General features: G+C 35.0%; 2 protein-coding genes across 3 annotated transcripts; both read right to left on the reverse strand.

Annotated features, from left to right (window-relative positions):
- Positions 1-176: 176 nt before the first annotated feature.
- Positions 177-12,191, reverse strand: LOC144840790 (uncharacterized). The gene is made up of 6 exons (XM_078696822.1): positions 11,471-12,191; positions 6,318-6,477; positions 4,895-5,066; positions 2,921-3,155; positions 2,345-2,597; positions 177-2,099 (listed from the first exon to the last, which is right to left on the reverse strand). The coding sequence occupies exons 1-6, from the start codon at positions 12,028-12,030 to the stop codon at positions 1,518-1,520; spliced, it is 1,962 nt and encodes a 653-aa protein (XP_078552948.1). The 5' UTR covers positions 12,031-12,191; the 3' UTR covers positions 177-1,517.
- A 388-nt stretch (positions 12,192-12,579) lies between these two features.
- Positions 12,580-23,870, reverse strand: LOC144840785 (transmembrane channel-like protein 7). 2 transcript variants are annotated; one of them, XM_078696814.1, is made up of 16 exons: positions 23,750-23,870; positions 20,242-20,335; positions 19,732-19,813; positions 19,075-19,212; positions 18,585-18,691; positions 18,255-18,397; positions 17,615-17,762; positions 17,250-17,411; positions 16,507-16,670; positions 16,227-16,362; positions 15,963-16,060; positions 15,648-15,755; positions 15,164-15,370; positions 14,287-14,445; positions 13,595-13,673; positions 12,580-13,147 (listed from the first exon to the last, which is right to left on the reverse strand). In XM_078696814.1, exons 1-16 carry the CDS (start codon positions 23,764-23,766, stop codon positions 12,851-12,853), a joined length of 2,139 nt encoding a protein of 712 aa, XP_078552940.1. In that variant the 5' UTR covers positions 23,767-23,870; the 3' UTR covers positions 12,580-12,850. The 2 variants fall into 2 exon arrangements, with proteins under 2 accessions (XP_078552940.1, XP_078552939.1); XM_078696813.1 differs by lacking the exon at positions 23,750-23,870 and adding an exon at positions 21,922-22,114.
- Positions 23,871-23,933: the final 63 nt, after the last annotated feature.

The following is a 23,933-nucleotide window of genomic DNA, read 5'->3' on the forward strand; positions in this document are numbered from 1 at the left end:
ATTAAGATGTACACGATTCGAGTCTTGTAAATTCTCTAACACGTTTTATAGTATTATGAACATTATTCTCGACTATATTAACTGAATTACCGAGTAACGTTTTATTCAGTGCAGGCTACACAGTGATTAGTTTATTGACGTATTGTATTTGAGTATTTTATTTAGAACAAAATATATATACTTCCATCAGCAACAGTGTTTTATTCAAAAGAAATAGAAATGCATTTTTAATTTTTCTAAGCCTCATATCGTACCATACAAAGAATTACAAAAATAACTTATTTGCACTCCTACTGCGACGTGTTAGATGTTCCCTGCGGATCGTTACATTTTTAACATAGGCCTATATATAGTAATAATATTGATCACCTTGTAATGTTCAGGATACTGTTCAATGTGAAACGGGGTTTTTCTTCACATTTTACATCGTTACGATAGAAATGGACGGAAAATACAATAATCAGTATGACAGATTACATTCTTTTGATTCGTTAAAATTATACATGGCGCGATTGCGAACTAATTAATGAGACGGTACTATACAACTGTTTAGGTTTAGTGTATCCTACATAGAGCTCGTGTGTAAACACATCGTAATTAAATTAATAATTTTTGCATTATTTTTCCCTATCTAACTTTGTAACACCATATAAATGTTATCTAATCTGTGGTTACACACAGTGTATGTTCCCTTTCTAATCTGTGGTTACACACAGTGTATGTTCCCTTTCTGCATAGGCCTATATGATGTAATACCTATATTACAAGTAGTCAATCCTGTTAAAAGCTAAAGAATAAAACTCGAAACCTTAAAAATATATAGATACATATCATACCAGGGAAGAGTTGTAAGTTCACTCTTCCCTGATCATACTATATTGCAGCAGTATTAGAAAGGTATTAGTAGTCGCACACAGCACACAAAACGACTATTATTATATACAACTACGCTAGCGTAAGCATTAGCTGTTAAGTTTACTGGTGCGTACTTATCTATTTAAAAATATCTGTATTGTACCACCAACTACTTAGCATTGCACTACCTCCGCATTTTATGCAAGATAGAAAGACATCATGCACGGAATGTTTTCGTAACATTTAAAATTCGTTCTCATAGAACGCATCTAAACTCAGTACACACCACCACACTATTGTTTCGTAAAATATCTTGTCTATGACCAACGTTTGTAAAATATCTTTTTGATATAATAAACATGTTTTTGATATACTAAATTTCTGTAACTAACCTATTTAACAATTTATAGAATGTTTACCAAAAACATCGCAGCCTTTTAAAAATCATTTTTGGAATGCATTACATTATACATACTTCCTTAGTATGATGGACGGATATAATGTCAAATACGTTGAACAAACACAAAATCGTAGTATAAACAGGCCTTTAAGCTTAAATAATTTGTAAAGCTTGACACGCGCGCACGTATAAATATTGCTCTGGTGTACGACGTACGTGTGAACCAATTCTTAACAGACGCGTATTATTACGTCATCGCGTATCATGTCTCGCCATCATTATTAAATGATTGGTTATTATACGCAAACATCGGCTCTTGTCGGATACGACCACCGCTGACTGTTTTCAATGGTGGTAAACCTCTTGGTGTGGCCTCCTCGCTACCTTCAGTATCGTCACTAGAAACCTTCTTCTTTTTCTTCTTTTTCTTCTTAGTTTTCTTCTTTTTTATTGGCACTATTTCGCTCGGCTCACTTTGCATACCTTGTGATAACGTGGCAGTTGATCCGTTTTCATCCGTAGTAGATACTTTACGTGGTTTCTTTTTCTTTTTCTTTGCTTTGACTGGCACGGGAGTTTCGTCGATTTCCTCATGCGCGATATTCCCGTTTCGTTCTGGGTACTCAAACGCGGTAATGCCATCTTTAACCCTTTCCGGATCCTTAGAAACGGTGAATGTGTCGTCATCATCGTCGTCGCCATGTGTTCGCTTCTTCTTAGAGTTGTCGTCACTATCATCGTCGTCGTCATCATCATCATCATCGACGCTTTTGACCTTGTTACCAAATCTTTTCTTGAAACATTCTCTGGTCGTAACAGCGTAGACGAGAGCCATTGCAAGGATCTGAAATTAAATATTAGTAAAATCAATCAATCAATAAGTAAATAGATAAGTTGATTCTGCATGAGTTATAGTAGAACCCTCTTTGGGACGTACATCCCTATTAATGGGACACTTTTCCCGAGAAGTGTATGATGGTCAATTTGTTTTAACACTAACGGCCAACCCCTATTCAGGGACACCTCTATTAAGATACACTTTGTTTGGTCCTGAAGTATCTTGATAGGCAATCCAATAAACCAACTTACTAAGAAGAATTGGGCAGCTGCATACCAAAGAACGACGGCCGTAAGAATATCCGCATCAGGTTTTGGGTACACGATGGCTATAATACCGAGCGCTAACGCAGAGTTCTTGATACCAGTTTCTATGGCAATCGTTTTTGATTGGACGGCAGTTCGGCAGCATATTATCCCGGCGAGTAGACCAAGTATAAACCCACAGGTGGTGAATGTGAATGTGCACAGAATCATATCTCGATCAGACACTAAGAAAATGTACCTGAAATAAAGATAAAAGATACAATAGAGATGTTCTTGGTGGTAGCCTATAGGCCTAAAACTACACTTAACGAGGTCGCATCGTTGCGCTTTAGACTTGCCCCAAGCCTGTATTTAATGTAACCTTTTTATGTTAATCCACCAGTTTAAGTTGGCGTTTCAATTTTGTCTGGAAATTTCTGAGCTCAAGTTTTAAACGTATGAAACGCCATATTTTCCAAAATATTTATCTTTGTACTAATATAATATTAAGTAAACCCTAGACTAGTTAAGACTTAAGATTGGATCAGTTATAATATTGGTTAGTTAGTTATTGCGAATTACCTTGAAGATATTGTTCCAAAAACAGCTAAAATAATGAATACAACAATACAGAAAGGCCGTAAGATTTTCAATATTTTCTTTGCCCAATTTGGCTTCTGTTTTCGTATGATGACGCCAATGGCTAACGGTACGATAAGTGCGCCGAGTGCGATAGCGATATCACGGACAGGGACTGGAAAGGTTTCGTCATCCGTAAACGGAGATGTGTAAACCCAGAGACACAATGGCATCATACCTATGATAATAATAATAATAATACAAGAATACGTTAAAATACATATATTGACAAATACAATTGACCTTTTTATAAACATATATTGTTCAGTAATAAATATAATATAAGAATAGGTCTGCATTCACACAGTATTTTATGTCCTTTTTATTAGGTGTATTTACCCATTGTATTATATATGTTCTTTCTAGTGTGGAGAAAGCAATACAAACTATACGTTATAGCTCTTATAAGCTCAGGAATTGTCGTGGAGGCCATTCCCGCCCCATTTTTTTTGTCGATACAGTTTTTTTTTTATTAAAATCGATGACCAGAATAATGAGCTCCAAACCAAAGTCTGAAGGACCTGGTGGTTTAGGCCTATTTAGGAAAATATTCAAATATGCATGGTCCATTTGACTTTTTCACGCCTCATATCCAAAATATTTTGCATTTTTGCATTATACGAGGCCTAAAATGTTTAATTACGCTTCTTCCGACTGACAATTGTTTTTAATTAATAATCAGTGTTGTAATATGGTGTACAGAATAGGCCTCAATACAGTGACGTCAATGTACCATCTGTCTAATTACTATGAATTAGCCTATTACGGTATTGAAATAAGAAAAGATACAGTATGAAGTGTCTTTTAAGACAATATGTTTTAATGAAGCTTCGTTAAGAGTGAGCATTTGTAGGTTTCATTTCTTTCTTTTTTTTCAAATTTTTAACATTTGTAGTCTTAATTATGTAAATCCACATACTATGTTTTCGCGGCTTACATAACAAAACACATAATTATATAAAATATTAAACATAAACAACATTGTTCAGAAATTGACTACTTGCGGACTTGAAAACAGTGATAATTAAAATCATTCCCATCCCTCAAAACCCTTAAAACGCGGTTGTCGACGGCTTGCATAGGTCAATGTTAATAGCCTAAAAGCTGTAATCGTTAAATTAACTAAATTTCTATTAGAAATGTGTATAAAATGAGGGCCAACTAAATCAATTTGAAACTAGTGATCATTTGTAAATCAATATTGAATTTATTCGAACTTTAAAAATCAAAACGCGGTTTTCAAGGCTTGCAATCTGACGCGTGTAATATAATACTAGCATTATTGTTGAAATACGAAAGACTGAATATCCGATTAAAACGTGAATACTTTATACATTGTATTTCAATCAATAGCTGCAATTTAATATTCATTATTATCATGGCTGTGTTTCATCTAAAACTTGTATTAATTAAATTATTTTATATCTGACCTTTTCATTCGTAAACTATAATTTCAGGTCGAAATATGACATATACGAATATGACATTCTGAAAAGTGGGGTGGGTAGGCCTAAGTGGGAGTCTCAAACACCTTTTTTAAACGGGTGACACTTTCGAACACACGATCGTGAACTTTTTACCTAAAGCTCTGTCTACACTATCAAACTTTATGTGACATATTTAAGCATATCACTGCCATATTTGGGCACAAGTAAATATAAATCAAGATTACGGTTTCATCTTGAATACTAGTCATTTATAATATAAATACAAACCATTGTAGGCCAGGCCTACTTTTTCAATATTCTGTTTGATCTATCATACACCAGCATTTTGTTTAGATATCAAATAATACAAGAATTACATATACGCCTTGGTGAGCCTTACCAAGACAACAGTCCGTTCATTGCGAATATTATGAAAGGCACTTGTAATTCGACACCGCAAATATTTGATATGATAAATGTATAAACGTACCGAGAGCAAGAACAGTGGTACTAAATGTAAGCACGATACTTAAGACCACGTCTGCATCAATGAGTACACATGCTATGTTACTAAGACCACCGCCTGGACAACTTGCACCCAGTATCACACCTATTGCATAGTCATCTTCTAGTCCATATGCCAAGCAAAATCCGTACGCTACCTGAAATATGAAATAATATAGGATTCAATATTAAAAATGCAATTATACAAAGATAGGGTATAGGGCGTGTGGCGCAGTGTTAATTAGGTCGCATCAGGGGTTCGAGACCAACACTCGTCGTATTGCTTGTGAAACGTATACCATGGACCTATAGGTCCATGCTTATACGTACAGTAATAATAATAATAATAATAATAATAATAATAGTAATAATAGATAGATTTATATAACGCAAATAAACGATGTCTCTATGCGCTCGACAATAAAGAGAAAGAGTGGAAACCAAAAGGAAGAGAACAAAAAGATAAAAAAAACCAAGCCTATGCCTCTCTCTACCCATACAATTTATACAAATGGGTATGGTTACTTGGTAGGTTCAAACACTCAATAGCTAAAACATTATGGTAGCTAACTGGTCTTCCAATCCATATACGTGTTTGATCCAATATCGGGGTGATAATTTGAAGCGCCAAGAAATTGACATAATGACATAAAAAAAATAATTAAAAAAATAATAATAGACAGTTTGAAATTATATTGGATATTCTGAGTTTAGTTCCACCCGTCCTGAAGAGTGGCTTGATATATTGACCAGTTTGCCACCAAAGTATTTATTAGTATACGATATAAATGTTAGGTTTAAACATAACTGAGATTTATCGTATTTTGAGCAAACAGGCCGCGTATTTCTATACAATATAGGCCTAATAGTAAGCGATTCATTTACACCTGCAGTGATATTTGTGTGAAAAAATACAGTGGCGTCTCACCATCGATTTTTTTGGGCAGATTGTAATAACATCATTACGAATTTAAACGTATTTAGTATCATGGTTACCATGGAATTTCATTAGATCAGTAATACAATCATTATTATAAGTGTTCGCTTAAGATTGATTGAGCAGGAAAATACTATAAATAAGTGAACATTATTCATTCAAACAACCGTACTTTATAGGCCTAGGAAATATATTATCTTCACTTCGAATGATCGAAATACGAGATTTAGTAGGCCTATAATTGTCGCTGCGCACTATATGCGTTTATCATTATGCTAAGCGCTGTTTTCTCATCGTTTTAAACTTGCATGATACCATGGAGTAATTTCTTTTTTATTATAAGTAGGTCTAGTCTCGTATTTTTATAGGCCCAATCTAAGTGGATCGTGTTTTCATCTTTATTGTTTACGGCATTTTATGTTTGCTAAAATGTTCAAATATCATTAAATTGAAAGCGTTTAATTAAACTCACCGCGGGCATGATGAGAAACTGCGCAATCGCACCAATGATAACGTCCCATGGTTTCTTCATGATGTCCCGGATGTACTCCCATTTTAGTTTGCATCCCATCATACCTGTGACCAAGACGAGAACGCATCCTAGACAGATTTGAAAAATCAAGTCTACCAACCTACGGAGTTTCAAAATAATAAAGATATTTAAAGAATTAAAACACATACACTCTGAATTGGATCTTGGCACACATTTCCCTAATTCAAGTGAGTCTTGACCCCGTCTTGCTATCCACCCCGTCTTGCTATCCACCCCGTCTTGCTATATCCACCCCGTCTTCTGATGACATGATGCAATAAGTTAGTTAAAATAGTTATAATTTAAATATGAAGTTAACTAAACCTACAATATAAAATCAATAGTCACTCGCCAAACGTATATATGTGGGGCCTAACTTACAATTGAAATGAAACTATCTGTTTGACAAGGGGAGAGTGAAATTATAATTTTACTCTTCTCCCTTGTTTAACAATAAAGAGTGTATATCGTAATGTTATTTAGGTGAGGGCTACCCATGGGTCATGGGGGAAAGGTGCCATGTTGACAACAACAATTGTTTTATTAAGTCAATCTATATCGGGATTAAAAGAGAGGCACTTTACCCCCTGGACCTGGCACACACTGATCTTCCCATAGTTATTGTTTATTGTTGATATTACCATAAGGGTTGATTTACACATGTCAATATACAGTATATTATAATAATAATAATTTATTTGGAAGCTACCCTTTTGAAACAGTGGCACACTTCTTAAATGAAGGTGCGTCCATGATGAGTGAAACAAATGATTTAACAATATGCCTATTTACAAGGAAACTTAAACTAAATTATGTACAAAATATATATATATAACAATAACAAAAGTAATACAGGATTAAAATAAAAAAACAAAGAACTAAGCATTTTCATTGTTGCTTTCCCTTCTCTTTACAATGCATATTATTTGTAGGATGATTATATTGGGCCTACAAAAGACAACCAGCTCAATACACTGTTCATAATAATGTGCATTCGTTCATCGCGAACCCTTAGCAACCGATTTTAACGATTGAATTCAAAAAGAATAATTATTTACACTTGATCGCTTCCTTTGAAAAGATAATATAGCAATGAAAACAGACTATTCATGTTCATTGGTAATGAATAATATAGTACATCCCCATTCTATAATAATAATAAAACCTGTTTTATTTGTTAGGCCTACTTATCAATATAAGGTGTGGTGGAATAATGCATTTTCTTCGTAAATAGGAAATAATAAAAATGTTTATTCGGCATTAAAAGAAAGTACATAATTTGCCAGTAACAGTAATATATATATATAGCTTGTGTAATAATACTACTTCTCTTACTCAATCATTTGCATGTAAACAGCATTTATGACAAAGAGGATATATACTTACAAGTTAATGAATAATGGATTATCTTTCGTAAAATAATAACTACATCTAATTTGCACTAATAACTATTTGAGATGGTAGATTACGGCATTAGGCCTATTCAAACAAAATGAAAAACTGAATGACCTGACCCGTACCCGACAGAATACATTATCTATATTATTACATGGGATTTGGACTTGCGGTACAATATTAGGTGCAAATAAACAAAATGAAAACTGAATGAACCGGCCCGACAGAATACACTCATCCAATGGGGATCTGGACTTACGGTACAATATTAGGTGTAACTAGTTACTAAACAAAATGAAACTGAATGAACCGGCCCGACAGAATACACTCATCCAATGGGGATCTGGACTTACGGTACAATATTAGGTGTAACTAGTTACTAAACAAAATGAAACTGAATGAACCGGCCCGACAGAATACACTCATCCAATGGGGATCTGGACTTACGGTACAATATTAGGTGTAACTAGTTACTAAACAAAATGAAACTGAATGAACCGGCCCGACAGAATACACTCATCCAATGGGGATCTGGACTTACGGTACAATATTAGGTGTAACTAGTTACTAAACAAAATGAAACTGAATGAACCGGCCCGACAGAATACACTCATCCAATGGGGATCTGGACTTACGGTACAATATTAGGTGTAACTAGTTACTAAACAAAATGAAACTGAATGAACCGGCCCGACAGAATACACTCATCCAATGGGGATCTGGACTTACGGTACAATATTAGGTGTAACTAGTTACTAAACAAAATGAAACTGAATGAACCGGCCCGACAGAATACACTCATCCAATGGGGATCTGGACTTACGGTACAATATTAGGTGTAACTAGTTACTAAACAAAATGAAACTGAATGAACCGGCCCGACAGAATACACTCATCCAATGGGGATTTGGACTTACGGTACAATATTAGGTGTAACTAGTTACTAAACAAAATGAAAAACCGAATGAACCGGACCGACAGGTGGTCTTATTCCATATATTTGGACTGAACTACCAGACAGGAGCAGTGTGACATACGAGAAGTCAATGGATGCTATGTAACCATAATGTAACCAAAAAACAAACCCCTACGTCATAATATTCAAACATCCTCGTTTTTTTAACGACAAACATGGCATCAAAGCGGATATATGGATAACGTAATCTCTAATATTAGTGTTACCATGAAGATACAACTTATTTTAATTCTCCATGGTGTTATGTTCATAATGTAGGCCTACCCGTAATAATGAACAAAATAATATTATAATAACAATAAATAAGACATGTTGTTTTTACTCTCTGTCGACTTTTGAAAACCATTAACATTTAAATTCAGCTGAACAAAATGTTAGATTAGGGAAGATAACAATAGATAATTCGTAGAATTATTTTTTTAAAGTGTTTATTTTCATTTCCAAAGTAATAATACTTATAAGTACTTAAGTTAGGAACGTATACTATTTATAGGTAATATTAGGTTGTTTGTGCCATAACGTAAGCCTATAAAACATTCACACTTTCACAAGTAGCCTACAATCTGTTTAAATATGCTTAATCATATAAAAAAACCTTAGACCCATTGTCATAGAAAGCATAAAAAACACATTACTGTTAACTTAACACACTTATTGTTAACTGAAATGCTTTATATAGGTACTTGTATGTAGGTACTACAATGGTGTATCAAATAGCAAACATGGTAGCCCAGTTCAGCTCCATTCATAACAGGTTATAAATACTACAAGGCCACCTTATTGTAAACCATTGTGTTGAGATTGATCTATTTAATGTAGTGGAATTTTAAAAAATTTATTCGATACAATATAATTTTATATCTGTTTTATTTTGTGTGTTTTCTTTTCCATTGCTGTTGCAAAATTAGTAGTTGTATTAGTGTAGTTTTAGTTTTAAAATAAGTTTTGTAATAGCGTTGAGTCAAATTTTATGTTTTTAGTTCATGATCAAATATGAAAAATGTTTTAGTTTCAGGTTTAATTTTCCATTGTTTTTGTATTAAATTTTGTAATTTGTATTGCGTATCTACGCATGTGTGCCACTGTTAAAAAAGTGTTGTTCCAAATACATATTATTATTTATTTATCAGTAGCCTAGATAGTCAATTACTGCTTCTTACGAAAACGAATACGGTACGTTTGTGTGACGTATTCGCTTCGTTATAGTATACGTAGCGTTGCGAAACCTCCCTAATTTGATGGTCTAATGCGATGCAATTCATAGAATCCTAATTGTCGTATCTCTAATAGGTAATAACATAATGACCTCTACCAATACAATTATCCTATAACTACGCACGATGAACACACTTTTTTCTATAGAAAAAAAAGAAATGATTTGATCCTAGAACTATTGAATAATCATTCAATAACACTCTTCCATAAAAAATATTTTCACAAGTCCAATCAAATGACGTCATTAACAAGAATAATTAAATCGTTGTATCGTAACGTAACAGTTCGCTACAAAACCAATTTCCGCGGCTTAATTACAACCAAAACCAGGAATAAAATCTTTCTCTGATAACAAGGAAGTGAGAGATTTGTATATTTTAGTTGACAATATGAAGACCTGGGTAAAATCAAACAATTTACACTGGGTAGAAATTCACATATTTGATACTTAAAAAGAAATTGTTTAGCATATACAGTACTACATACGATGATGACGGTAAATAAACTACATAGTTATGTTGAAACTATTATTGTTTATAACAATTACGGTATCTTTAAAATGCCGAATAAGTAAGAAGTAACTTATATCTCCATAGGTACGATGAAAGCGCACTTAGGCTTGGTTTCCACTTGGACTTAACGGAAGCGGACCGCAACGAAATTACGTAGACGCACCGCAAGCAATTTTGACCAATTACGATCATACGAACTATATTCTTGTGATTACGCCTACACTGTTGCGTTGCGTCAATGCGAGCGATTTATGACAGGAAGCAAACGGTGCACGATCAGTTGGTATTGAAAATGGACAGAAAATCAATACCCAGCTGAGTTCTTTAGCAACTTCCCTATATACGGTGCCGTTGTTTTGTTTATGCTACATCATATACGTGTTTCGACGTATTTTATTCTATTCAAATTCGAGAGAAAAAAAACTGGGGAAAAAATATTTAATTCGATGAATTTAATTAGTGGCGTTCCAAACTAATAATAGTTAGTTATGTATAGGCTACATTTCTAAGTAATAAGTAGAGTGACATATGCTGATAATTACATCCTAATTATAAAGATACTGTTTTAGTGGTGACAACTGACGCACAGTCGTGTTATATCGATCGAGATATCAAAATGAATGTTGATAATGACAATAAATAAAGATGAAAATAAAAAAAACTCTTAAAAGGAGGCACGACGATTTAGCGTTATTTTTCTTTAAAATTATTTATAATAAACGTACTTAAATTCCTGACATAAAAGAACAAGAAACTGTTCATGGTTGGCCCTTAGGAATGGAATAGCGAGTTTACGAAACAGGTCGATATGACTTTTATGAGGACACGAAATATCCTCATTTATTTAGCCAGGGGCGGGGCAACTGAAGGATGGGGAACATAATGGGGTCACGGACTGTCACATTTTGTCTCTCGGTAACAGAACGTACATTTAAAAGAATGTTAAAAAGGTATTGTCTCATTAATGAAGGCCACTCTAATACATGATTACTTACGATGTGACTCGTAAGACGACTATCTCGGGACATCTCGGTTTTCCATCTCCTGCAGTGTGTAAACACATAGTTTCTTCCATAGTTCCATCTGCTGCATAATAAATAATGTCGAGTTCTAGTCTAGCCCGTCCAAATCGTGTACCACTGACGTTAACACTCACAGAAGATAGTGAATCATCCGGTAATGTTGTATCATTCGTAGTACTATTTAGATTAAATTCTGTGACACCATTGATTCCCGCAACCTCTGTGTCACTGCTCTTTACCATTATTACTATTGGAGACGTGGATGTATAATTTACCGTAATTAACTCAACAGTGTCCATATCGAATTCGGATTCCTTTGGAATCTGAATTTTCAGTTCTACATTTTCCCACGTCAAATCCACTGACTGCACACACGAAAGCAACGAAAATATACATAATACTAATAACATAACCTTCATTTTAACCGAATGTGAAAGTAATAAGTTCCTGGTACGGGTGGAAGTTAAGCGTGAAGTATGGCTGTTGGTGGTGTACGAACGTGACGGCCCAGCTAGCACCTCCATAGACTCCATTTCCGCAGCTTGTACGCTCTTCTATACCCATTAAACACACTTCATTGTGATGCAAACACTACTGGATTCTACGACTGCTTCTTTTGGCTTCATTTCAATCGATTATTTATGGTAACTAACGGATACCATACAGATACTAATCTACTTCTACAACGATCTTTTGTCTGTTGCTCAGTCAACTGTCTAATTACGTAATAGGGGGCGGGCTTCATTTATCAAATAATGTCACAAACTGCAAAATGTATAACATCAGGTTTCTTATTGTGTCTGTGATGAAGCGGCCTTAATTACAAATATTTATGTCGGTATTAAAAATGTTTCTTTCTTCATAATCTTCGAATAACAACTCGTAAACACAACACTGTACTGTTGTGACAATTACGTATACTAGGAATTATTATTTCGTGGCCGTCCGTCCGATTGAACGACGCCACTGAGTGGCCATCGTACATGCACGACGCCGCAGTGTACGACGTCATGATACCGTAAATTCATCATTATTATTTATAGACCTCTTTCAAAATAGATGAGAAAAAAACGAATTTGAATAGATATTTTATTGATGAATACATATTATTAATCTTTTGTACAAATTTACAAAAACAAATCTGCGTAGGGCCTATAGGCCTAAAGGGTTTGATTACTCAAAAAAAAATTTTAATCTACTTGTAGGCCCAAATGTAAGCACGTGCGGTCGCTTTATATCTCATCCGAAAGACGCTTTCAATTTTTTAAAATGTAACCACGCATGAGCATGGAGATAAACAATTCCATGGCAGGATCGAGTAACCAGATAACTGGTATTTCGTAGGCGCCACTGTTATCTACTATAACGATCTTCATCGTCTGAGTTGTATAGGCCTACTTCACCACTTGGTCCGGCTATTTCTATAATAGATGATACACTTGAAACGTCATCCATCGCGTATCCAATGACGTCATCATCATTGACAAATTTGGTTTCGTAGATTGGTTGACGTTGCTGGACAGATTGTCTTTTACCTCTCAAAGTACCAGGAGTGGTAGCACTTGCCATGCGTTTCTGTCGCAATTCCTGTTTTACTGAGGGTTGTAGTTTCTGCATTTCTTGTAATAAAAAGTGTTTGTCTCTCCCTTCCTACAGAAAATAGAAAAAGGAGAATTAACAATTTTGATCGTCAAACTGATATCTCCGGCCCTATTGACATTTCTATTATCAATGTTATTGGTCACTACTATTACGTCATCATCATCATCACACTAATCATTATCACATCATCACCACAATATTATCTTAACATTATGCTAACATTGCTACATGGAGCACATTTAGCACGTGCTCGTAGTATCATTCACGTGCAAATAAGAATACATCACAACGCGGAACGCCACTATAACACTCGCAATATTAACACAGTGATTGACATTGAAAATCATCATTCATGAAAGTTATTAAATAATCAAACTAAACAAGTTATTAAGTTAAGTTACATAGTGTGACAGGTAAATATATTAAGTGCGACAGTTTTGTTACAAATTGCGACAGGTGTTATTATAGTGCTAGTAGCTAATTACTAAGCTTTACCATAACAAGCTGTTCCTTTAGCTGGCTAATGACTTCTTTCTGAGCACCGCCAGCTACATAATAGTAATACATCATTAACCTAACAAGATGAAAATGGCTACATTATAATAGGCTGTTAGTAATATCGTGTTACATATTCTCTTCATCATATCTCTTAATATTTTTATAATTGATGAAAGACTGTATTATCTAATTCTGAACATCCTAAAGCTCTGTCTCTACACTATCAAACTTTATGTGACAAAAAATGCGATGTGCCCAATGGACATGATGATGTCATATCGCTACCATATTTGGGCATATCACACCCTTTTTTGTCAATCTAGTTTGATAGAGCTTAAGAGCAAGTACTTTAAAAACGATTATTGGTGTGATGATCCCTTTGCAGCTCAAACGAACCTAAACTGGGATTGAATGCAAGTGATAACCTGGTATAAATAATTCTGAATTTGAACCAGAACACCGGGGTGGGTAACCCTCTACTCATCACGGAAGATATCATGCACACAGGACGTCCATTTTAAGTACTTAACCGAGAAGAAATGTGTCCATCAGAAGTATGTGCCAATATTAAGACTTGGTCATGAGGCGCCCCTGGTCTCTCGGCCACTTCGACTCGACACATGATAATTATGCCAATTGAATATATCGATTAAAAGGCCTATCTATAATCACAAAGATGAATAACTTACGAAAGAATTAGGATAATAAGAGGAACTAAAAACCCGGATGATAAGGAATAGTTGACGATGTCCTGTATAAACTCTGGCCACTTCTCAAATGATATAACAATGGTTTCCCACATGGTAGTCAAGTGACGAAAAGGGCCACATCCTCTGGAAGGCTGCATTCTGTAAACAAAAGTAATATATTAATATAAAGTAATATGAAGAGGGAGCCACACTCACAATTATACCGTACTTAAAATCTATATACTTTGGTGGCCTTTTTCCAAACAATGAATAAGTCGCAGAAAGTGAAAGGTATCATCTTATGTCTTATGAAAACGATTTGCTGAACACTTACAATGTCATTGCGCAGATCATGGTGCAAAACAGAGTAGAAATGTAACAAGGGAGAATATACCACTTACAATGTCATTGCGCAGATCACTGGTGCAAAACAGAGTACAAAAATGGCAAAACAGAGTAGAAATGTAAAAAACATAATGACACTTACATTGTCATTGCGCAGATCATGGTGCAAAACAGAATAGAAATGTATCAAGGAGAATGACACTTACAATGTCACTGCGCAGATCATGGTGCAAAACAGAATAGAAATGTAACAAGGAGAATAACACTTATAGGCCTAATGTCATTGCGCAGATCATGGTGCAAAACAGAGTAGAAATGTAACAAGGAGAATAACATTTTACAATGTCATTGCGCAGACCACTGGTGCAAAACTGAATAGAAATGTAACAAGAATAGCAATTACAATGTCATTGCGCAGATCACGGGTGCAAAACAGAGTAGAAATGTAACAAGGAGAATAACATTACAATGTCATTGCGCAGTTCACTGGTGCTAAACAGAGTAGAAATGTAACAAGGAGAATAACACTTACAATGTCATTGCGCAGATCACTGGTGCAAAACAGAGTAGAAATGTAACAAGGAGAATGACCATAAAAAAGAACCCTGATCGTGATGCTTTGTAAGGCCTTGCAGACGGTACCATGTTATACAGAAGACTCCACTTCTTTAAATAGAATACGATGATAAACTTCACTGCTGTCATGAATGGTATCAATGGACAGAAAAATGCCCCAAGCCTACAGAAAGTCATTTTATTATTAAATGAGTTAAAGAAATTCTGACACAATATGTTCATACTTTCGTAATATTTGTAATTATCAATTGTGACTTCTTGTGGTCGTCGACAAAGAGCCAACTTTAATTCGCTTTTATTTCCATTCAATCAAAGTAGGCATATTGCCAGTCATTCTTTCTCATCCACTCACTCTCCAATTAATTCTCAGTCTAACCAGGGAGGTATCTAACCTTCCCTTTCCACTCTTTATTAACACACAAATAAAAAAAATCACTGACCAGCATATGGCTTGTGAGTAAACGATGGCTAACACGTTCTTTGGTATTTCGAATTCCATATCTCCCAGTATCTTAGTTATGCCACATTCAAAGTAACGAGTTATAAGCCTGTGGGTGAAAACGATAATCAATGTTGCCGTTAGTTCGACCAGGGAAGATGTAATTTCACTGGTTCGACGTCACACATCGCGCACACCAGAATTCTATTACACGCCGCCCACCACTGTGTAGTAATTCAATTACGTAATAGTTAATCATATAATAGTTGTATTTTGAAATGATTGATATAGAAGAAAAAAGGTTAAAGAAAGTTACCTTCGAGGAAATTCATAGAAGAGAATTACCCCAATGACCGCTGCGAAATCAGTAATACACAGTTTGTACATCTCTTGTCCTAGATACGTCTCCCAACACTACGCATAAAACGATATAGAGATATCACATTTTTTATAATATTCTGCTGTTGTTTACGCTCACGAAAAATAACGTTTTTACGCGCTATTGTTCTTGTTCTACCGCCCGTTTTTAACAATTCCATTGACAAAAATGAGTCGTCGTTGTCGTGTCATAGGAACTTACCTGTGTGTCCTCTTCGCAAGCATCACAATATTGTATTACATAACTACTATTGTCATTGGTGTTATCACAGTTTGTGATTCTAGGAATAATGGAACCAATCAAAACAGCCAGGGAGGCTAACCGTAAAAGGACGGTCCTATAATAGAAAAGAAAAATATGATATTGATGAATTATTTGTGTCCTTTGCGCTTTTAAACAATAGGCCTACATTTGTTTCAGCGACCAACTATATCAAATACGATTGGCAAACTTTATAATTAGCTAAAACAACACCTCTTACCTTCCTAAAGTAATATTTATTTCGAAGTTTGGGCTGTATTTCTCAAATTTAACTAAAATACCAAAGACAATCGGAACAATGCTGTTAATAACAGTAACGGTGATTGACGGTAGATAACTGATCAAGAACTCAACAATTCCGCTCATATTACTATCAGATGATTTCTAAAAACAAGAACAATATCAATATTTATTTGAACTTAATCATTCCTTTCTCATTATCACCTGGATCAACCACAATAAAAACAACATCATTATCATCAGTTTTAACACAATCGTTGTCATTTTCATCATCATTATCATCCTCATCTTCATCACCACCACCATCATCGTCATCGTCACCACCACCACCACCACCACCACCATCATCATCATCGTCATCGTCGCCACCACAACCATCATCGTCATCATCACCACCACCACCACCATCATCGTCATCGTCACCACCACAACCATCATCGTCATCGTCACCACCACCACCATCATCGTCACCACCACAACCGTCATCGTCACCACCACCACCATCATTGTCACCACCACAACCATCATCGTCATCATCACCACCACCACCATCATCGTCATCGTCACCACCACAACCATCATCGTCATCGTCACCACCACAACCATCATCGTTATCGTCACCACCGCCGTCGTCATCGTCATCATCATCCTCAACATCATCATCATCATCACCATCACCACCATCATCAAATATCAATTCCAGCGACATCGTCATCAACTTACTTCTATAGCGTACAATGTAACGTAGACAATACCAATCAAAGCCCCTACTCCCGCAGCAACACAAACCACATTAATCACAATACGAATTGTGTAGAGTACAGCCTTTTCTTTTGTTGACATCGATGCTTGTTGTATTTTCCTTTGCTCTTCTCCAAGATCACCCTACAAAATGAAAACAAAAATGATTGAGAAATTCTGTGTGAAACCAAAGTAAGCGTAACTTTTTTTGTAGTGTAAGCCTATATTAGTAGGCCTAATTGAAGTACGTGTGAATGCGCACGTGTATAAAATACACAATACAGAGATATACAGGGTGCCAAACGTAGAACAAATAGAGTTCACCTAAAGAGGATCACGTGTCTTACCGTTATTTCAAACAGAATACTCTTGTGTTTGAGACTGGAGTTTTTAGAATCAGTGAGAGAAAAATCCCATCCAGTGAATACAAGCTGAGAATATTTACACTGATGTCCTTCCCTGTCCAACATATTTTGTTTAAAGCCATCTCCTGCCCTGAAATTTAAATACCATCACGTGTAAAAAAGGTAGGCCTATATATAATAATACTCATTCAATTGTAGGGTGTATTTGACTGAACGTCAACTGCTTCGTGCAAGCGGTATTTCCAACTACCATGCCTATAGCAGCTGCGGTATTGTGCTTTAATTATACTGCGGTGTTTTTGGACGCTTACAACTGCGGAGCGTACAGCTGCTGCCTATTTTCTACGAAAACTACTCTCACAATCTGACGCTTTCGATTCCGCGCGAACAAATTCGCCTAGTGGAAAATCGGCGCATGTGCTTAGAGCTGTGTAGTTTTCGTAGAAAATAGGCAGCCGCTGTACAAGCGCATGTGCTTAGAGATGTGTAGTGTTTGCAATGTAGGCCTACTGTAGCTTCCTTACTATTGTGGCAGCAGTTCTAATTAAATTGGATGGTGTTTTGTGTCAACCACTGTAGCAGCAGTAATTCGACTGCACTCTTATGGGTAAAAACGAGTTACCTTCTTGCTACAACAATAACACTTAGAAGAAAGCAAGCAAATCCTATTAGCAAGTACGCCATGGACATGTCGTAATGTATGTCACTGTAATCGATCGAAGGAGTGTAGAAACCATAGAACAATACAGTATATTCCATAAAACCCTAAAATAACCAAGAAAATAGTAGTAGGTTAAAAAGATCTGTATAGATAAATACAAAAACAGGGAGAAGAAACGATAATTTTATTATCAAATACAACAGTCTAACAATCTAGTGATTATCATATAATATTATAATAAATTTATGATTGATTGATAACCACACCGTAATATAGATAACAATATCTCACATTTCCTTCAAGAAAATCAACAACGTATTTAAATACATTGCCTGCATCAGTTTCTGTCTCATCCTGAACAAATTTTATGTACAATTCACTGCAAGTATCATTCGAATCTAAAAGAGAACAAATAAATCATGATTTTGCCTAAATATAGTTGTATTCACAAATGTAGATATACCAATCTATTCATATTTTTGTTTATTTTAATCATGGGGGTATACCTTCATGATTAAAGCTTGCGTAAGCACAACGTAAGTAATTTGACCGATGAATAATCCGAACTGGATTGCGTTATACGTAAACAAAAATCAACGCTTTATATACGTTAAATTTCGAGCACCATTAGTACGAAACTATTATAAAGCTCGGTTCATATACGACGTAACGCAAAAAACGTACGCGTAAATTACATTACGTTTATGTCTTTGCGTTATACGTCCTTATAGTGAGAAACATCATGAAACAAATTCCAATACACTACAATAATATTACTTACATATTGTTTCCGATTTATTAATAGTAATTGCTTGAGGAACGATAACAAATGATAAAATCACAAGGAAGATAGCAATATTCAAGTACAGCATCCATTTCACGAAGACAAAAAACGACACAACCGCTGTCCCAAACTGACCTGTAGCAATACAACAGAAGAACTATCAGTTACTTGACCAATCAGTCAGTAAGTCGGTTTGTCCGTCTGTCAGTTCTCGGTTCTCGGTACTGAATCTAAATTTCTCCGGTATCATAGGAATATTTAGTAATACAGTACATCATCACATGTGTCTCACATCTCCTAGTATCATACACCATAACATAACCCTTAACCAACCTATACACGATACAGGCATCACGTGTGATACAAATGAGGTGCTGTATTACCAAATATTCCTATGATATAATATAGTTTTGAGAATCGATAAATAATTACTACACATTCTATTCAATATATATTCCTAATTTCTAAAGCGCTGTCTACACTATTAAACTTTATGTGACAAAAGAATGTGATGTGACCATATATGGACATCATGATGTCATATCACCACTTGAGCATATCACTACCATATCTGGGCACACTAGTTTGATAGTGTAGACAGATCTTAAGATAAAAAGAAGTATCAAAACATAACATCAAATTTGATCTACATACCCTCAACTTCCTTCAATGATGCTCTCCAAATTTCAAACCACAAAAAGAAGTCCTTCACTTGATCTCGGGCTCGTTGGAATTTCTAAGAATAAAATAGAACAACACGGTATAAATTAAGAGATGCAATTGTTAACAATATAGAGCACTCATAATGTACAATTCCCCACCATTTCCGTGGTTAGGCCCAAATATAAATTAGGAGTTATTTCATTAAATTTATTCATGGTCAAACACAGTAAAATATAGTACATGGTTTGAAATTATCATTTCGTTTGTTCAAAGTTAAAAATTCACATAGAAACACAAACATGAGTTAACAATTTGGTAAAATACAAATAAAATCTAATCATTTAAAATACAAAATAAAAGCAAGATTGGTGTTTGTAATGGTATAACATAAAATGATCAACGTGTCCATGTATCATTTAATTGCCTTGTTGCAGTAGGGAGAATTATCAATTGATTTTAGACCACCTATATTAGAAGATATTAGTAATCATGATAACATACCAATGCTGTATTAAGTCGCCATGCTTTGAATCCTGAGAGTTGCTTTTCTTTCTTCTTTTTCTTTTTCTTTTTACTTTTCTTTACTTCTTTATTTCTAAAAATAAATTATAACATTTATAACGTAAATATAACCATACAGGAAATACATTTCATCCATGGCAACCTATCACTTATACTGCAAATCATCTTCCGTAATAGAACCTTTATGGGGACTCATTTTGGGACCAATGAACTTGGAAGAGAGTTCTACTAATGTATATCAATATGTGTATTGTATTGTAAATCTTGGTAAAGAAATTTGAAAATAAAATGATCTAGTAATAGGGTCCTATAAGTACTATAGGGTCTATAGCATCTAGTATAACTTTTAATAGAATACACTCTGTCTTCTCTCATTTTGAAGGCTTACTCAAATAATGAAAAGGTCGCCAAATCATATAGATATAATAGAAAATCCCCTTATAATGAACAAACAAGTTTAACTGATAAGTAATGCAAATACAGCCATTAAGTAAACAGAAAATGATCATTCTTCATCACATATTATAGTATTATAGTAGAATATCATTCTGGATAATAAAATGTACATTATTATAAAAACATAAAGTATAGGCCTGCTAATCATAATTATAATATCTAGTGACTACAAACATATTTTGTACATATTTTGAATGCAGCAATATGGAATACGCAGATGATAAATCACTCATATTAGTGGGCCTATTGTTTATGATATATTAAATATTCATGAAAATAAGGTTAAGTAATTAGTGTACTATTACCTTTTGCATATTTCATACTTTATGCATAGAGTGAATCAAATCATACCGCTATGAATTATTGACTGAATTAATTATATAGGTACGTAGGCCTACTCTCAGTACAATAATAGGCCTATACGGGTTTCCCTCTTGTTATACATCATGTACCTTTAGGCCTATTCAGATATAATAATTCATTTTCTTTTCGAAACATCTATTTATTAGTACATAAATGCAAGCGTTACACTCACTAACACAGACCTAAAAATGATTTTATTACCAATATTATGAATTGGGTCTTCTGTGAATCACAACCAGTTCAGTATTATACTAAATGAATAACATGTAAAAGGAAAATAATTTAATTCCGTTCATCATTCTTAACCTTTTTAGCTGTTTTTGTTGTTGTTGTTTGCCTTACATTTTAATTGTTTGTTCTATGCAATAATGTGAACATGTACGTAACAATACATTGGTAGGTCAAATACTCGGTTTAAAAAAAAACCGACGGTGGATATATCACAATATGTACCGGACGTATAGTATCTAACGAAACTTTACAATATATTACATTTGAACTAAAATATATATTTTGTTCTCATAAAGGCCTGTTATTTTACACACTTAATTCCGTGTTAATTGAGCCTATTAATACATGATCACGCCGAATTCAAGTCCGTAATTGCACTTATGGTCATGATTTCGGATGTTTCCTTCTAATAATATAATGCTTGGATCTCACTAGACTGAGACGCAACACGATTACGTAACGCAACGTAAGTGATTAGGCCCAGCGATGGATTCTTCGCACTGTCGCTTAATTGTTCAACACGCTTGCGTTGCATTTACGTCCTTGCGTTACGTCCTGGTACGGGAACCAAGATTAAGAACGCACGGCAAACATTTAAGAGTAACTTACTTGTTATCACTACTAGTTTGGCTCATATACTTCTGTTTAACCCAAGCTCGTTTTACTGCTCCAACCGGTGGTAAAGACTGACTATCATCTCCATCGAAAACATCAACATCATCGTACAACTCCGCCATTATTTAATATTATAACAAACAATAGCGTTATTATACGTTAATCAGCACAAAATACACGCGTTTTATTGAAACGTTTAGGAGCGTTTTAGTTACGTTTACGAGGTCTCCTATCCAAATCATTCAAAAGCCCGGTGTCCATTTCCGTCATTTTCCCGAAATAGTGACGGACTTTGAAACGGGCAGGGTTATATCAATCATTACACGCAGCCGTGTTTGTAGAGTTATCAGTATTTTGTTTGAACAGTTGACGTGACGGCTGTAGTAAGCAAACAGTACGGTGAAGACGATCAATGATGTACCAAATACTATTTTACTATTGAGATAAAATAATCCACGTCGAGCCCCCTCTAGTTTGAATATTGGAACTGACTATTAACAACGAAACTTTCTGATACGGACTGCCTTCAGATTTATTAGGATATGCTACGCTAATTGAACGGCCAAATCGTGATTCCCAAAATAATACAAGGACTCGCAAGTAATTTGACCAATCACGATGCTTTGGATCATCCCAACTGTCGCTTGTGATGATTACACTCTCACTCGTTTTGCGCTTACGTTGTTATGTTTGCGTCCAAGTGGGAACCAACCTCAAAGCAATGCGTACCATAATCTATAAAGCTTCATTCCCACTAGGACATAATGCAAGGATACCGTAGACCAATCACGATGCGATGGATCATCCCAACTGTCGCTTGTGATGATTACACTCTCACTTGTTTTTGCGCCTACGTTGTTAAGTTGCGTCCAAGTGAGAACCAACTTTTAAGCAATGCGTATTAGATAATCTATAAAGCTTGGTTCCCACTAGCACGCAACGCAAGGACGTAGACGCAACGCAAGCGAGTTGACCAATGACAAGCAACACAACGAATAATTCATCACTTGTGATTGGTCAAATCCCTTACGTTGCGTCTCTAGTGGGAATCACGCTTTGCCTATTAACAACGTGTACGTGAAAGAATGTGCGCAATTAAAACCACGCCACAGTATATTGAATGTGGACTGTTAATTTGTTAAGTGACATTTCTTTTAAGTGACAATTAGTCTGTCACCATACAATCAGTATTTCACGGAAGTTATTCGCCTGGTAATTTTAACGTTGTTCAGGAAATAAGTAAGTTTTAAGCACGCAAACGATCGCTTTTGTCACAAAGTGCGTCAAAACAACAGCTCTATAAACAACAGCTATTGTTTGTAATTTAAATATTATTAAAATTTAATATGAAATGAACGCCTAAAGCAACAATATCATGAATGAATATTCGAAAGGTTAGCATAAGAAGCTAAAGGTTATATTAACATGCCAACTCGAACCTTCGTTACGGTATAATATTGTACAATAATATAAAATATTTAGATTTTATTTTTAAACGTCATGTCCCTTAATAAACAAAACAATAACCATGTCGTAAGCAAATGTGTGGTATACTGATTTGTCTATCACCGTGACGTGAGATACAATATTTCCTTTAAAAGCGAAGTAGGCCTATTTCAACAATGTTAAACGTATTTAAAGTGGTATTCGTATTCGCTTAGTTAATAAGAGTATTTTAATGGGTAAATGTTTCCCTAAGTTAGCCTATGTGATTGGTGAACATGGCCCACTGACTGAGATTAAAGTACTGTATACACGTAAAGCTAAACTTGATTATTATGTGGCCGACACGTCTCACGGATAGATACTGCAAGATACATACCTTGTGTTGTTGGTCATGTCACAATATTCGTACAATGATATATATTTTATAACAAAGCCATCATGATATTGATCGAATCATATGAATAAATGTTTCCCTAAGTTAGCCTATGTGATTGGTGAACATGGCCCACTGACTGAGATTAAAGTACTGTATACACGTAAAGCTAAACTTGATTATTATG

The sequence above is a fragment of the Antedon bifida genome, chromosome 4 (assembly GCF_963402885.1).
Source record: "Antedon bifida chromosome 4, ecAntBifi1.1, whole genome shotgun sequence".
Taxonomy (NCBI): Eukaryota; Metazoa; Echinodermata; class Crinoidea; order Comatulida; family Antedonidae; genus Antedon; species Antedon bifida.

Bases quoted from the DNA above. Each gene is read 5' to 3' on its own strand.
- LOC144840790 (XM_078696822.1), bottom strand. From the start codon at position 12,030: ATGGAGTCTATGGAGGTGCTAGCTGGGCCGTCACGTTCGTACACCACC. The intron at 2,598-2,920 runs GTAATTCGCAAT...TCTTTATTTCAG, and splicing joins TTTGGAACAATATCTTCAAG to GTACATTTTCTTAGTGTCTG. The intron at 2,100-2,344 runs GTAAGTTGGTTT...ATTTAATTTCAG, and splicing joins CAGCTGCCCAATTCTTCTTA to ATCCTTGCAATGGCTCTCGT.
- LOC144840785 (XM_078696813.1), bottom strand. From the start codon at position 22,049: ATGGCGGAGTTGTACGATGATGTTGATGTTTTCGATGGAGATGATAGT. The intron at 19,814-20,241 runs GTATGTTATCAT...TTTTATTCTTAG, and splicing joins GGCGACTTAATACAGCATTG to AAATTCCAACGAGCCCGAGA. The intron at 18,398-18,584 runs GTGAGATATTGT...TGGTTATTTTAG, and splicing joins TTGATTTTCTTGAAGGAAAT to GGTTTTATGGAATATACTGT.